Source organism: Crinia signifera, chromosome 5, assembly GCF_055691185.1.
Source record: "Crinia signifera chromosome 5, ASM5569118v1, whole genome shotgun sequence".
NCBI classification, from domain to species: domain Eukaryota; kingdom Metazoa; phylum Chordata; class Amphibia; order Anura; family Myobatrachidae; genus Crinia; species Crinia signifera.
In genome coordinates, this window is record NC_139221.1 from 225,937,817 (window position 1) to 225,954,200 (window position 16,384).

Sequence of the window (16,384 nt, forward strand, 5' to 3'; positions counted from 1 at the left end):
TGTAGCAATTATCAGTGATGTGTCCCCCATTGCATGAGCCCACTCTGACACCAACACCCCTCTCTTTGATTTCAGACTGTTAGAATTGTATCGACACCAGGATAACATACAACATTGTATATAAATTAAAAATTACATCCAGATATCCTGGGATACTGTAAATTTAGAAAGCCCTAATATTTCACTGCTTTCTTACCAATTGTAAATAATTGTTGTTATTGTCACGTTTGTCCAGCTGCATGTTCTATGTTTATTGTAATATATTCCTCACTTATTTGAGGGATTTCTTAACACATACCTATTAAAAGTTAAATTTTAAATCAAAGGCTTGTGCCCCACACAGGGAGACTTCTATATGTCCTCTCTTGGACATATTTCTTTCCATTTGTACTTACCCTACTCCCAGGGAGCACCTCCTCAACCATACTATATATAAATTTGTTGTTTGGAGTTAGCCTTTTTCTCACTGAGGTCAGACTGTCCAGTGCCCTAGAACCTATCCCTACCCCCTCATTTCCCTTTTGTCTTGCAAAAAATAAATGAATACACAAGTACTGTAAATAAAGACTATCAGAGGTAAAGGATAGGAATAAATTATTAATTAACATAGTAGTGGCAATGATATTTAAAAAAAATTATAATGTTCTCTATATTTTTCTCTTGACTAGAAATCGCGACCATTAAGGGCTGGATGCGGGAGCGCGCTCCTAGAGATTTATCTCCCACGACAAAAAAACCCCACTGGCGATATAGTCGCTCAGCGACCATTTAGCCAGCGATGATGGCTTAAATTGCTCCGAGTGTACAGGGCTTTATGAGAATTAAAAAAAGAAAACATGTAAGACAACAGAAAGCACAGATACCGATTAGCTTTTATAGGTAATTTACTTTGTTATGATTGTTATTTTGTTATTTACCCATTTACTATAAAAATGGTGATATATTTTTAGACATAGAAATTTGTACAGTACTTAGCGTTAATTCAATTTCTTTTACCTTGATGACTGTTTTATTTTCAAAACAATATGAAAATGCAGAACATCAATTGTTATTAGTAGCAAGTAATCATGTATATAAATCTAGAGAATAGATTTAGCAAGGAACAAGGATTTAGCAGAAGAACACAATGAGGGTTCATGATCTTTTTGAGAGGTAAATCTAGGTTATGACTGCTAGATTTTGGACAACAACTTGAACTGCTCCATAAGCTCCATTTTAGCAACGGCAGAAAGATGAACTTCATCAGGACCATCTGCTATACGAAGTGTTCGAATAGTTGAATACCTGAAAGACATGCTTTACTCATCAATCCCATGCCTTTTATTGTACAGTAATACAGCCTTATTAGAGCACATTACATACAATACACCAGGGAAAGGGATATATAGGAAGTATGCTGACAGGGTATAGCTAGGTGTATGGTGTGGGACACATACAGATGATAGGTGTCGTGGGATGTTGGTGTTCAGAATATCAATGCCAGCATCCCAATGGAGGGATTTCAGACAGAGGTCTAGTAAGTAAACTTACCTTCCCCATGTCCTCCCCGAACCTTAACACCCCCACCCCGCAGCCTAACCCTAGCCACTGCGCACACCCCCCTGCAGCCTAACAACCCCTGCTAGTGCCTAACCCTAACCTCCCCTAGTGCCTAAACCTAACCCCCATTCTAAGTTCATAACCCTAACCCTACCTCCCTGCAGCCTAACCATAACCCTCCTCACAGCCAAACCCTAATTCCTCTAGTCCCTAAACCTAAGCCCTTTTCTAAGTTCCTAACCCCCCTCCTATGCAGCCTAACCCTAAGCATCTTCATTAATGATGGTAATCCGGCGCCAGTGTCCTGGGATGTTAGTGTCAGTATTATAAGCACCGGCATCCCCACCACTAGGATGGTGAATGCATACCGTGTGGTACACATCTCCTGTCAGTGCTTGGACTGTTCATTAGCATTTTTAGGCACTGGATTAGCATAATAATTAGGTGAAATGGGGTTGGGGGTTTTTGACTGTGTGGTGTGTTATTAACTTTTAGACTTGTCAGGCAGACAGCAGAATGCATACAATGATATCCAATTAGCTCATAGGTGTGCACAGCACATTTTATTAGGGGGTGCACTGTCAAAGTGGTGTGCCTAACACCACCATTGGGTCTGTCTAATTAGGCGTGCACTCACTACAATATAAAACGTCTCTCAGCCACACCATTTTTAATCTTCTAATTACTCTGTGTAACAGTATGTGCAAATAAAGTCAAAATCATATCTGGATACACAGATATGTAGTGATATGACAAAGGTGTAAAACAATTATTAATGCAAAACACACATAATTGATTGATGGGCACTTATTTTAATGGAATACAGGTCTAAAAAGCAAAAGTCTTTGGTAAAAGGTATTGCTGGTATTACTAGTGGGTGTGGGGGTACAGCATTAACACTCAATGTGCGCACGCCTATGAATTAGCTGCTATAACTTCCTGCAGCTAATGGATACTCCAGTGCTATCCAATTAGCCCTGATAACATGCCACACATTACAGATTATGCTTCAAATGCCTCATGCACCCAAAGCATAATACCCGATAAGCCACACGTGGATCCATGATAGCACATGGGTCAGAGAAGTCAATTAAGATCCCTGGAAAACGGTGAAAACACATTAGGACTAAATGGATACTCCCCCATTTGTGTTCTTTATATATTATCGTTTGACATATAAGTGTGCCAGTGACAGATTAATTTTGCAAAAGCTTGTGGTTTATAGATGCATATTTTCTGTAGAGGTTACAATATAGATTGTAAGCTCCACTGGGGCAGGGACGGATGTGAATGTTCAAATACTCTCTCTGCAAAGCGCTGCGGAATATGTGTGCGCTATATAAGAAACTGTTAATAAATAAATAAATAAATATAAAATGCTCCAATTCTCAAGTACCAGAGAGAACCACTCACATGAAAGCCAGTGGAGAATCCTGAGATACCCCAGCTCCTCCAAACACCTGGATTGCACGGTCTGCTACCTGACATGCCATTCTAGGAGCCACAACTTTGATCATTGCAATCTGCAAATACATAAAAACATTATTATATATATTTATAATAAAATATATATTTTTTTTTTGCCACATCCAACATAAATTGTTGTAGTAATGTTATATCAAATGAAATGTGATATAACATTAACATTGAAACCTAATTTGTGGTTTATTTATGCTACATAAAAAGGTGCCACCTACAGTATTTGTGTCACATGGTGCATTAGAAAAAGTGCTACATTAAGACAGTTGTTGTTGATAAGCCTGCATTGGAGGACAACTATAACCAAACTTTTGATATGAGAATTTTAAGCCTTTCCTGAATTGCATGGGTGTGGATCATTAGGTGGACAGTGTGAAAGTGGACAGTCATATGGTCAACTACTGTTGGTCTATGGTGAAAAAAAGTTTGACATAAACTAGGTCAAAATGGACAAAAGGTTGACACAAGCAAAAGGACAACATAGAAATGGTCGACATGAGTTGTTCAATCTTTTGGTGTCTATGTCGACATGGACCCCCAATTAGTGTAATGCATACCTTCGCATTGGCTTGCTTTACCATTCCTAATTGTAGTCCATGAACAAATCATCTGGATGAAAAAAAAACATGAAAAGTGCATGCTGGCCTTGACCAATTGCTTGTGTCGGCGTTTTTGGCAATGTCAACCCAGTGCATGTTGACCTTTTGGCCATGTTGACATTTTGCCTGTCGACCAATAGTGGTTGACCTTTTGACTGAGGGAGCTAGAGGCAGAGGGTAGCAACTGGTTTACATAGTTACATAGTAGGTGAGGCTGAATAAAGACCTGCGTCCATCTAGTTCAACCCATGTTTATAGTAGCTTATCCCTTGTTGTATAGTATGTTCTGATATTTTTAAGACAGATTACGTTACTTATTCGTACCCATAGATAGGGAGTCCTAGTGACCAACTGTAAACAGCCCAAATTTATGACAAAATGTTCGGGTATTGAATTCTGTATATGGATGATGGTGCTCGGTTTGGGAGCTAGGCACATTTCCTGTAATTGGGAAGGGACTTATTGTAGGCAGCACATTGTATGGTACTTGTGTAATAGCACAGCGCCAGTTATGTAGTTAGCGTAGCGTCCCTGTCAGAATCAGCGTAGTGTTCGCACGGCCAACGTAGTTAGCGTAGTCAGTCAGAAGTAGCATAGTGTTCCCGCAGCCGCTTAGCGTAGTTAGCGTCCCTGTCAGAAGTAGCGTAGTGTTCCTGCGGCCAGCGTAGTCAGCGTCTCTGTCAGATATGTGTTCTTAAAACACCCCCACTATCCACGCCAGCCCAAAGCCTGGCGAGCGGACGCGTTACGCGTCCCCCTGACCTGTTCATACCCCCCCTATCCGGCGTGGAGTTGATTTTATAAAGTGTGGCGAGAACAGTGATCCCCAGAGCCTGAAGCGTGGCGAGCATAGCGAGCCCCGCAAGGGGACGCGGAATACATTTATGAAACACAGCATAACTGCGTCTCAGACAGCTGGAGCGCCTCTCCGCCAGTGCCCGCATGATCCCCTCTCCGCCGGAGTCTGCCAGCGCAGGGAAACTGGCGGTCACCAGCGCTGTGTGAGAGGCACTCACTAGGCTTGTACAAAAAAGAAAGGAGCTAACCGATGGTTAGTATAGAGCGCTTTCCCAGAGTTGCTTAATCAAAAGCGGCTGCTTGTGAGAGTAGTCAGCTCTCAAATAGTAAACAGATTAAATAAACAGAAGAAAGCAGCGCTTAATGTTACCAATAACACAATAATATTTAATGACAATAAAAATACAATAAGAAAACAATAAAAACAATGTGAAATTAAAAAAGATTATATGGAGTAAAAGAATATTTGCGTGGACCCAAATTATAGTCACCAATTCAAGGATGGTAGTCACCAATTTATGGATGGTAGAACCTGCTCTGATCCTGGGAAAAGTTGTTTAGAAGAAGTCCTTATTGGACTTACAACCTACAACCGATGGCACAGGTGGAATTAGCCTTATCGGGAGTCCTCACTGCTGCGAGGGGTCAGGTATCCAAGACTCCTTGATCAGCAGGACTGTGAAACGCGTTGGTGTTGTTTTGCCTGGACCCCTCTTACTTCAAGGACAATCACCATACAACAGAGTTCAGCCCCACCTGCTAATCTATCTGTTCGGATTCCCCCACTTCTGGAAGTCTCTTGCCATTCAAATCTTGGATACCTGACCCCTCGCAGCAGTGAGGACTCCCGATAAGGCTAATTCCACCTGTGCCATCGGTTGTAGTCCATCTTAACAGCTTCAGGATACCACAAGTGGCCAATAAGGTCATTTGACCCGCGGACCCCCCTCCGCCGGGAAGGGGGTTCGTGGGAGATGAAGGGAATTGTGGGAGGGTTGCCCCCCTTTCCGGGGGCCGGGAGGGGGGCCCGATTTCCGGGACCCTCCCGGCCAATCCGGGAGGGTAGGCAACCCTGGCGAGGGACCTGATTCAAAGATTTGCGTAAATTGACATTACTTGTATTTGTGGCACTAACAGGTGAATTAAATTGCCGGCATGGAAATTAAAAAAACCCACAGCACAGGATTTTTCCTGCAACTGTGGGTTTTGTTATTCAATTGTAGGACTCCAGGGCTGAGTTTTCCTAAAATGTTTATTTATAGCTTAATTAGGCAGTAATTACTCAACTTTCCAAGTGGTATCTTCTTCACCACCGTCGGCATCTGGATCACTGCAGAGTATGTCAGCTGTACGAGTGCCAGTGAGTGTGTGTGTGAATGTGCAAGAGTGCATGTGAGTGTGTGTGTTTATGGAAATATATTTATAATGATAACCTTGTTGTCTGTACCTGTTTGCGAGCCTGTGCACTACCCACTGTGTCTATGGCTTTTGCAGCTTTCAGCGTGAGCAATCTTGCCTGATCAATAGCAATGCGGCTTTCTGCTATCCAGTGAGCCACCACTTCCTGTGTGAAGAAAAACAGGGACAGCACATTCGTTTATAAAAAAAAAGTGTATAGACATCCTGTAATCCTACCACAGCATTTGACTAAAAACAACATACAAGTAGTGTGTTTGCTTATTCCCTAAACATCTAACAGGAAATAAAGCATTCCCTAAGGCTTTTGTGTTGCGTCTATTATCACGGGGAGACATCTGTTTACCTGCAGATCTCCTGAAGAGAAAGAAGATTTATGAGAGATTGTGCATAGCATCCTGTTTAGGAAAAAGGTATTCCATGGAAATGCACTGCTATTAGGAAAAGTTTCATTAAAAGCCATGCCTCAAACATCACCAGTTTCTATGTCCACATATAATGCTGCAAAAGGATGCCAGCTTTGCCCCACTTACAGATGTGTCCACATACATCTATCCTATGTGCACAAAAAATTGCGTTACATATAAAACATAGTTGCCTACCCTCCTGCATTCTGCAGGAGACTCCCTGAAATAAAAGCAATCTCCCTCTCTCCCTCATTACTCTAGCAATCTCCCTCATTTCAACCTAGCCCACATTACACTGTTACATTTATGGGGAAAAAAGGAATGAGAGACAGATACATTTACATTGAATCAACAGCACCATTTCTTAGCACTTTACCAAGTATAGTAGCTCTTACTAACTGCTTTGGGGCTCATCTAAATTTGGATAGAAGTCATTTTAAAAGATTCCTCTCAGATGTAGCAATGCACACCCACGCTTCTAGGTGCAACGTGCACAATCTCTTTTCGCAATATCCCCATATATGGAACTAGACACGCCCTTTGGGTGGAGCATGACATGTACCCTCAATGCGGCACTGTGCAAAAGATTTACTACCAACTATAATCTCTCTGAAATTAGTTTCCAAAAGTAGACAAGTATGATATAAAAGGAAAAGGCTGTAGCGTAGCATTTCAGATACAGATACAGCAGCGGGTGAACACAGAATACAGGCATGCCACATATCATCTTAATCAACATCAATCTTAATCCTTGTGTGTCCTATTCACACTGTTTTAAATAAGATGCACTGTAATAGAAAAAGCTGGGTACTTGTTTCCTAGAACGGCGCCCATCTCGTTGATTGTATGCCTTAAGTTTAAGGCACTTAAGGCATACAATCAACGCGATGGACCCAATTTTGTGTCAATCACCAGCTAATTTGTTGGTGAAAGACAAAAACGCGTTGATGTGACCGACGCGATCAACGCGATTTTCCCATAGGGAACAATGTTAAATTATTTTTAAAGTGAAAATCGAGTTGATCGTGTCGGTCACAGGCCATTATAATGGCCTGCGATGCGATCAACGCGATCAACCCGATTTTACATAGGTGACAATGTGAAATGGGCCAATATGGCCCATTTCACATTGAATATGTTAAAAAAGAATGTTTAATGCCCCCCCCATTTTTAACGCCACCCCAATATTGACGCCAACCCGAAGCGTGGCGAGCGCAGCGAGCGCAGCGAGCCAGCGAGGGGCGGTGGTACGCGTTCTCCGACCTTTTCATACCCCTACTATCCACGTCGGCGTGGAGTTGATTTTATAAAGCGTGTCGAGTGCAGCGAGCCACCGAGCCCGAAGCGGGGTGAGCCCCGCGAGGGGACGCGGATACCTGTGAAGCCCACGAGGGGACGCGGATACCTGTGACGCTTGGCGCTACCACGGGCTGTTTACCAGGCAAATAGGCTGGGGGCCAAATGTATTAGTACTGAAACAACGTCCAACAATAAAGACAATATGCCTCAATTGATACATTCCCAATATCATTACAACCACATTACGATATCATGTTCTGTAACCCCAAATAATGCTGTCTGTCACCGTGACCCCCCATAATTATGCTAGCCCTTGTGCTTACATGTTGATAAAGCTTTTTTCCAAATGTCTTCCTCTGGGCAGCTCTTGCACACATTAGCTGTAGAGCAGCCTCTGCTGCCCCAATGGTCCTCATACAGTGATGTATACGACCAGGACCAAGACGACCCTGGGCAATCTCAAAACCTCGACCCTCACCTGAGTCAGGGAAGACAATTACATGTGAATCCTTAGACAAGTGTTATTTGGTGGTAAAAGCATTATATAATGGAACTAATGGGTTAATCTGAGTAAACACTGGTGAACCATAGTCCCATGAACCACAAGAAGACAGAGCTATGCATAATTGTGGGCACTTCAGATAAGATACTTCAGGAAGATAAATAAATTATACAACTATTTCAAGAGAAAGCAAACAAATGCCAGGAAGAAGAAAATAACCACACAGCGCCTAAATACTAATGTAACACAGCATGATTATGGACCTTGCTGCATTAATTCCTGAGAAATATAAAAAGAATTATGAGAAAACATGGTTGTGCAAATATGTATACAGCTGATGCATACACTGCAGTCACACTGTAAAAGGAGGTCAAAGACCTCACAGCAATGTGAGCAAATCACAAGCAAGCAAACACCATTTCATTAGAACAAGAACAATGGGTGACATATAATAGGATGCGAAAATGTGATTTTTTTGTGTGTTTTTCCGCATTTTTTGCCGCAAAATCGCACATTCTGAAAGTGAGATTTTTAGTCGCGCCGGAACTCGCATCCAGATGTTTTCCCATTTAAAATATACAATTTGCATATTTAATGAGATGCGAAATCGGGAAAATGTGTCTAAAATTCGCCACATATGTAGCCCAGGTTCTGACAGGTGAATTTGCCAAAACCCTGCACAGATCATTGAGATCTGTGCATGGTCCTCCAAAAATTGTGTAAAAGTGTTTTGGTACTCTTTACCTAGAACGGCGCCCATCGCGACCATCGAATGCACTAAAAAACGGGTGCGATGCGATGCCCCTCTATTTCCCATAGGGATCAATGTTAAAAGTGAGATTGGACGCGATTTTAGTGTTCAATGCCCGAGATTTTTACATAGGAAACAATGTTAAATGGGCCACAGAGCCCAAATAGTCACCGTCAAGTGTGAAATGGCCCCCACAATTGTTAACGCCACCCCACGATCAATGTCAACCCGAAGCGTGGCGAGCGCAGGGACCCTGCGAGGGGCGGCGGTACGCGTCCTCCGACCTTTTCATACCCCCACTATCCACGTCGGCGTGGAGTTGAGAATAGAATAGTGTGGCGAGCGCAGCGAGCCACCGAGCCCGAAGCGTGGCGAGCCCCGCGAGGGGACGCGGATACCTTCACAGTTATACGCGTCCCCTCGCGGGCTTCCCAGGTGTCCATGGCGACGCAGACACCTGTGAAGCCCGCGAAGGGACGCGTTTACCTGTGAAGGTATCCGCGTCCCCTCGCGGGGCGCGCTGCGCTCGCCACGCTTCGGGCTCGGTGGCTCGCTGCGCTCGCCACACTATTCTATTCTCAACTCCACGCCGACGTGGATAGTGGGGGTATGAAAAGGTCGGAGGACGCGTACCGCCGCCCCTCGCGGGCTCGCTGCGCTCGCCACGCTTCGGGTTGACGTTGATCGTGGGGTGGCGTTAACAATTGTGGGGGCCATTTCACACTTGACGGTGACTATTTGGGCTCTGTGGCCCATTTAACATTGTTTCCTATGTAAAAATCGCGGGCATTGAGGCATTTAACTGTAAAATCGCGTCCAATCACAGTTTTAACATTGATCCCTATGGGAAAATCGCGGCCATCGCGTCGCACCCGTTTTTTATGTGCCCGCGATTTTTTACCCCCGCCGTTCTAGGTAAAGAGTACCAGTGTTTTTGTTTTTTTTTAAATAAAAATGGCGTTGGGTCCCCCCTCGTGAGCATAACCACCCCCCGGCTCATTGAGCCGGACCTGGTTCCAAAAATACGGGGGACAAAAAGCGTAGGGGTCCCCAGTATTTCTGAAACCAGCCCCGGACTCTTGGACCGGTCCTGGTTCCAAAAATACCGGGGACAAAGTATTTTGAAACCAGCACAGGGCTCCAAAAGCCCGCAGTTTCATGCCACAGCCGGGGGACACTTTTTATATAAGGTCCCCCGACCGAAACATGAGCACCATGGCTGGTCAGCATTGGACCACCAGGCGTCACCCATCCAGGGCTGTCACCGGCGCCCGTGGCCAGTGGATGCCGGCCTGATAGGGTTAATTCACACATTCCTAACATTGCTTTATGCAGGAGAACTACAAGTGCCAGCAGACCTCCCCCGCATGCTGGGACTTGGGGCATTAATGGGCCCGCTGGGACTTGTAGTCCACCTGTAAAAAGAATGTTAAAAGAAAAGACACACACACAGAAAAGTATAACTTTATTTCACACACAAACACACACCTCACTTTTACACCAATATACTTTTATCCAGCACTGGTCTTCAGCATGGCCATCTCACCCCGCACTGACAGCGGGGTGAGCCGGCTTTCTCCTACACAGCTAACACCTTCTGTAGTGCTGTTCCAGCGCTACAGAGCTTGATAGTGTGATTGGCCGATGTGTCTCCATGGAGACGCATAGCTCAGCCCTGATTGGCTGAGCTATGCATCTCCATGGAGACACATAAGCCCAAGACGCTATCAGCCTCTGTAGCGCTGGAACAGCACTACAGAATGTGTTAGCTGTGCAGGAGAAAGCCGGCTCACCCCGCTGTCAGTGTGGGGTGAGCTGGCTATGCAGGAGACCAGTGCTGGACCCTGAATTGGTAAGTATATTGGTGTAAAAGTGAGGTGTGTGTTTGTGTGTGAACTTAAGTTATACTTTTCTGTGTGTGTGTCTTTTCTTTTAACATTCTTTTTACAGGTGGACTACAAGTCCCAGCGGGCCCATTAATGCCCCGCATGCTGGGACTTGTGGTTCTCCAAGTCCCAGCATGCGGGGAAGGTCTGCTGGCACTTGTAGTTCTCCTGCATAAAGCAATGTTAGAAATGTGTGAATTAACCCTATCAGGCCGGTGTCCACTGGCCATGAAAGCCGGTGACAGCCCTGGGCTTCAGCCCTGGATGGGTGAAGCCTGGGGGGTTCAGCCCTGGACGGGTGAAGCCTGGGGGGGGACCCCTTTATTGGGGTGGGTACCCACTCCTCCAGGTACCCCGTCCAAGGCTGACCAGCCACGGTGCTCATGTTTCGGCCGGGGGACCTTATATAAAAAGTGTCCCCTGGTTGTGGCATGACACCGCAGGCTGTTGGAGCCTGGTGCTGGTTTCAAAATACGGGGGACCCCCAGATTTTTTTAACCCGTATTTTTGGAACCAGGACCGGTGCAAGAGTCCGAGGCTGGTTTCAGAAATACGGGGGACCCCTACACTTTTTGTCCCCCGTATTTTTGGAACCAGGTCTGGCTCAATGAGCCTGGGGCTGGTTATGCTCAGGAGGAGGGACCATTTTTCTTTTTTTTTTACACACAAATTCACACATTACCTCAAATTCGCACATTTTCATGACTAAAATTCGCACATTTTCATGACTAAAATTCGCCCATTATCACACTTATCGTACTTTTTTTCCCGGAACACGCACCTCATTAAATATGAGAATTTGCAGCAAAAAATGTGATTTTAAAAAGTGCGATAATGGGCAAATTTGAAAGTGTCTAAAAATCGCATCCTATTAAATGTCACCCAATGTGTCAACAAATATAACAATTCAAAAAAGGTTGACAAAAGATTGAGTAATTAATACGTATTTATATGGAAACAGATATCTTAAAAAATGTGGAAACTAAACATATTAAAGCACTAATGAACACAAAGGTAATGACCAGCACCTACTTCCACAGGATACAGCTGTCTACAATGTTTTAGTGATACTGTTGGATTAGACCAAAACAAGACCATAAACGAAAATGAAAGAAACATTGCTCTGATAGGGCAGGGAATTCAAAATGTGATACATACCCAAACTGCTAGTACAATCAGGACAGCAACATAGACATACATGTTATATACTGTGGCTCCCTATTGTATATGATTTATGTTCAATATAATAATACATTATTTAACAAAAAATCTTACAGTGTGATCATTTGGATTCATGCACAAATATTTCACAATTAAAAGGGAGGCAATTATTATGTTTTTAGAACACTTCTGCACACAACATGCAGCATATTTACTGTATAACAATATACAGTATGTACTCTTATTCCCCACGTCTGGTAACCATAAACTGCTGCACACAAAGTAAGCTTTGAGAGGATTTCTCAGTGACAAGCTTTCATATACCTGTATTTAACATAAATGCAACAATAATGAGCCATTTGTGTACAGTTTCTGAGCCAACAAAACAATGTGTGAGGCACTACTGGTGGCATAATGTGTGAGGACTACTGGGGGCATAATGTGTAATTGGCAGGCACTACTGGGCGCATAATGTGTAATTGGCAGTACTGGGGAAATAATGTGTAATTGGCATTACTGGGGAAATAATGTGTAATTGGCAGTACTGGGGAAATAATGTGTAATTGGCACCAAGGCGTTCTAGTGCTGATGTTGTGAGGGCAGTCAAGTTGACAGCATTGGTATACTGAAGGCCAGCATGCTGACCTCTGGGATGTAAACCACATCATGCACAAGGTGATACAGGTTGAGTATCCCGTATCCGAATATCCGCTATCCGAATTATTCCGAAAACCATACTTTCCAGAAAGTGGAAAAAAAAATTGTTTTGCTAAAAACTCACTGGGGACATATGTAACAGCACTACTGAGGACATGATATGTAACTGACACTATATATGTACAAGACAATGATTGCTTGGCTTTCAAATTCAATATCTGAGATAGTACACAAATTTAGTTTCATGTTTTGAAACCTTGTTTTTTGAACAAATAAAATATATTTGTGTGTATTTTATGTGGTAATAAAATATATTTGTGTTTATTTTATGTGTTTATACAGCATAAATGCAAGATACTTCAAAATACATCATTGAAATATTAAAATATTCCAAAATACGGAATAATCAGTTATCCAAAATTCTCCTGGTCCCGAGCATTTTGGATATGGGATACTCAACCTGTATATAATAATCCATGTAGTATAGGTGATTGTATAATGGGGATATGGACACTAAGTTTACAAGCATTAGGTCGACACCATTAGGTCGACATGCATGAAAGTCAACATGACTGAAGGTCGACATGCAGGAAGGTTGACATAGGTTAGGTTGACACAAGCATTAGGTCGACATGGGGTTTTTCATGTTTTTTTGGAACCGACATATGACGACAGGCAATATTTTATGGCCTATCATCCACTAGAGTATGGTGGGAGAATAAAATAGTGTGCCGAGCGTAGCAAGGCACCAACCCTGAAGCATGGCAAGCGCAGCGAGTCCTTCAAGGGGACGTGGTGCTACGTTTCAGTGTCCATGTCGACTGTGTCGACATTTGGGTAAAACAAAAACAAAAAAACATGTCGACCTTTTGACTGTCGACCTTCCCCCTAATGCTTGTGTCGACCTAATGACCCTGTCAACCTTACCCATGTCGACCTTCAGTCACGTCGACCTTCCTGCATGTTCACCTTCGGTCGTGTTGACCTAATGGTGTTGAACCAGTTGCTGTCTATCCAATGATCCATACCCGTATAATGTGTAGTAGTATAACTGTGGATTGTGAGCAGCTGGATGCTTGGAGTAATGTCTGCACTCTTCCAGTATGTGTGCTTGTCTATATGTAGGGGCGGCACCGTGAAAAGAGCTTTCTCCCGGTGCCACAGCTCCATGCTACACCTCTGCCCATAGCGACCTATGTTTTCAGTTACAAGGCTAGATGTCATAACTTTTCAGCCACCTTCCTGTTTTCTGTATGGTTTGTGGAACGGGGATTTCCAGACACATCTGTTACACATTCCTTCAAGCTAACAGCCGAAAGCTATAAAAAGGCTAACTCGCCAATTTAGATTGCTCCTAAGTACAGTACTACGGTATTATGAAATCCAAACATTTCCCAGAGAACAGGGCCATAATTACCCTAGGCAAGAATAATAAAAAACAGAGCACTTATCTATCTAAGCGATTGCTATGTGGACTTACCCAGAATAAGGTTGGAGATTGGGACTCTCACGTTGTTAAAGTGTACTTCAAAGTGTCCTCCATGATGGGTATCTGAGAATATAAATTCCTGTTGAAACTATAAATAAATAAAACATTTAAAAGGACAATTGGTTGTGAAATTCTACATTAGTATTCACCTCGGATTCATATTAGAACAGGCAGACAATTAGTAATTATCAGTTCCTTGGCTGAATCTGTGATTTCTTTCTGATGGATTGGGCCAAGTGATCAAGTGAAAAATGGCAAAATTGGATGTGTTTGACATCCGATCCGATGTGTGGTCCCATGAGCATAGGATCTGAGTCGGAGGTCGGACCTGCTACATGTCCGACCCTTAAATTCGTCTACCCTCATGGAAGTGTGGAACTGGATTGCATGCGATATGTCACATGCAGAAAGACCGCATGCGATCCTTCCACCCAGGAAGGTCCCGAGTGGATTAAGGTAGAGAGACTGGACATACACTGCTGTGACTTCTCACAGTAGAGTACAGGGCCGTCTTTTCGTATGGGCTTAATGGGCACTTGCCCAGGGGCCCCAGGTGTATAAGGGCCCTAAACTGATAGCTGAGAATCCCCTTTTTCCAGGGATACCAGAATTTTTAAAATCGGCCCTTGGGAACTGGAGATATCCATCTTCAAAGCAGCAGTCCACATCTGACCTGTTAATTGCAATTCCCAGTCATATTTCTCAGGTTCTCTCGGACTTAGAGTTTTTCTGAGAGTACATTCCAAAAGCTGGGACTCTCCCCTTTCTGGAGACACTAGTGGCTTGTCTCTATCATGCACAGAACCAGAGATATCAGCCTTCCAGCAGCCGGTCCCTGCTCCAGCTCCAAACGACTGGTGTACAGTTTTATATTTTTTGTCAATGGATTGCTCTGGCTCAGTCCTGATCTCTGATCCCCAAGTTCCCAGCACCTCCTGAAAGTTGGGACTCTAGGTTTTTATACTATTGAAGGCTAAGAAATCTATTTCCAGATAATGAAGATATCTGCAGTCACCACCGGAAAATGATGAATATTAAGCCCACTCCATTATCCAACCCTCCCCAGCGTATAAAACACCCCCTACCTCCCTGGAAGTAATTTACAAGGGACCCTTCATTCAGCTCAGTGCCCCCTTCCACACGTTCGTGTTCAACCTCCTACCACCTGTGCAGTAAAGGAGTAACTAGCAGAAGTTACTGTTCCAGGTCCTACATGTTGAATGGAAGATAGAGCACCCCCTGCCACCCGTGGGACATCAAAGCTGCTGCTGATAGCACCCCCTAGGAGGGGAGAATGGGTAAGGGCCCCAGTGCATTGCTTTGCCCAGGGGCCCACACTGCTGTTAAGACGGCCCTGGTAGAGTATGGCCACCTTTATACTTTTAGCATTACCTTCATATCCAAACACCTTCAGTGCTCTTACAAGGTCTACACCTTTTGTATCCATGGGCACAAGGATCATACTATGTTGTTTGTATCTGGGGAAGGCAAAAATAAAACACAATCAGTCATACAAAGTGAACCTGAATGTTGTGATTGCATCCTGGCGGTTTACTTCCACGATTTGTCGTACTCAAAATCTAATGGAAGTTAAAAAAACTAAAGACATAATAAGCTAGTGGTTCCCAAACTTTTTTGAATCTAGACAGTATTAACATTTCTTCATGGCACCCCAAGACCAAATGTTTCTTACTTAGAAAAAAAAATATGAAATAAAAATAATTGTGTTTATATGTCATGTTTAGGGTCAGTTATAAAGGCCCTTATTCTGGTCGGTGCGGATACATCCGTGTGCGTTCGGCCCGCCGATGTTTTGAGTCTGCGCATGTGCAGAGGCGTCTCTGCGCATGTGCGAGCGGGGCGTACGGCCAAATCCCGCATGATATGTGAACACTCCGAACAGTGGGTGGAGAGGGGCGTGAAGGGCTATTTGGGCTCATTACCATATGCATACACCCCGCGTTTCATGGGCGTTCCCATGCAAACGCTGGGCGTACATATGGTAATGCGGCCGTGACGCACGTGTAGGGTGCGGACATATGACATCGCCGGATGTCAGCTGCCCGCCCAGATCCCTGCTTTTGCACGGAAAAATGTCCGTGTGGTCTGAGGTTGCGGGAGCTGGTGGAGCACTCGGTCTGCGACCATCGAATGATGGGGGAGGTTCCCTTAGATGGAGGAGGCGTATTCCGTGAAAAATACACGTGCGGTCCGTTCGGCCAGCTTCTTACCGCGTACGGACGGAGTTGGCGATCCGTATGGAAGGCGGGGTTTCGCACGCACGGTCCTGGCCGCATAATCGGATCAGAATAAGGGCCAAAGTGAGGAAAAGGGTTCACTACTGTTTGTCCACATATGTTATTATTATTGAAAGCCATATGTACTGGTTTTGCCTATTACA

At 44.0% G+C, this 16,384-nt stretch overlaps 1 protein-coding gene across 1 annotated transcript in view; it reads right to left on the reverse strand.

Annotated features, from left to right (window-relative positions):
* Positions 1 to 424: 424 nt before the first annotated feature.
* Positions 425 to 16,384, reverse strand: part of ACAD11 (acyl-CoA dehydrogenase family member 11) — a 110,219-nt gene continuing 94,259 nt past the window's right edge. Inside the window, 6 exon segments of the mRNA XM_083188582.1 lie at positions 425 to 1,284; positions 2,953 to 3,062; positions 5,863 to 5,979; positions 7,861 to 8,015; positions 13,975 to 14,046; positions 15,376 to 15,461. Coding sequence (XP_083044708.1) covers positions 1,173 to 1,284; positions 2,953 to 3,062; positions 5,863 to 5,979; positions 7,861 to 8,015; positions 13,975 to 14,046; positions 15,376 to 15,461 — 652 coding nt within the window. The 3' untranslated portion in view covers positions 425 to 1,172.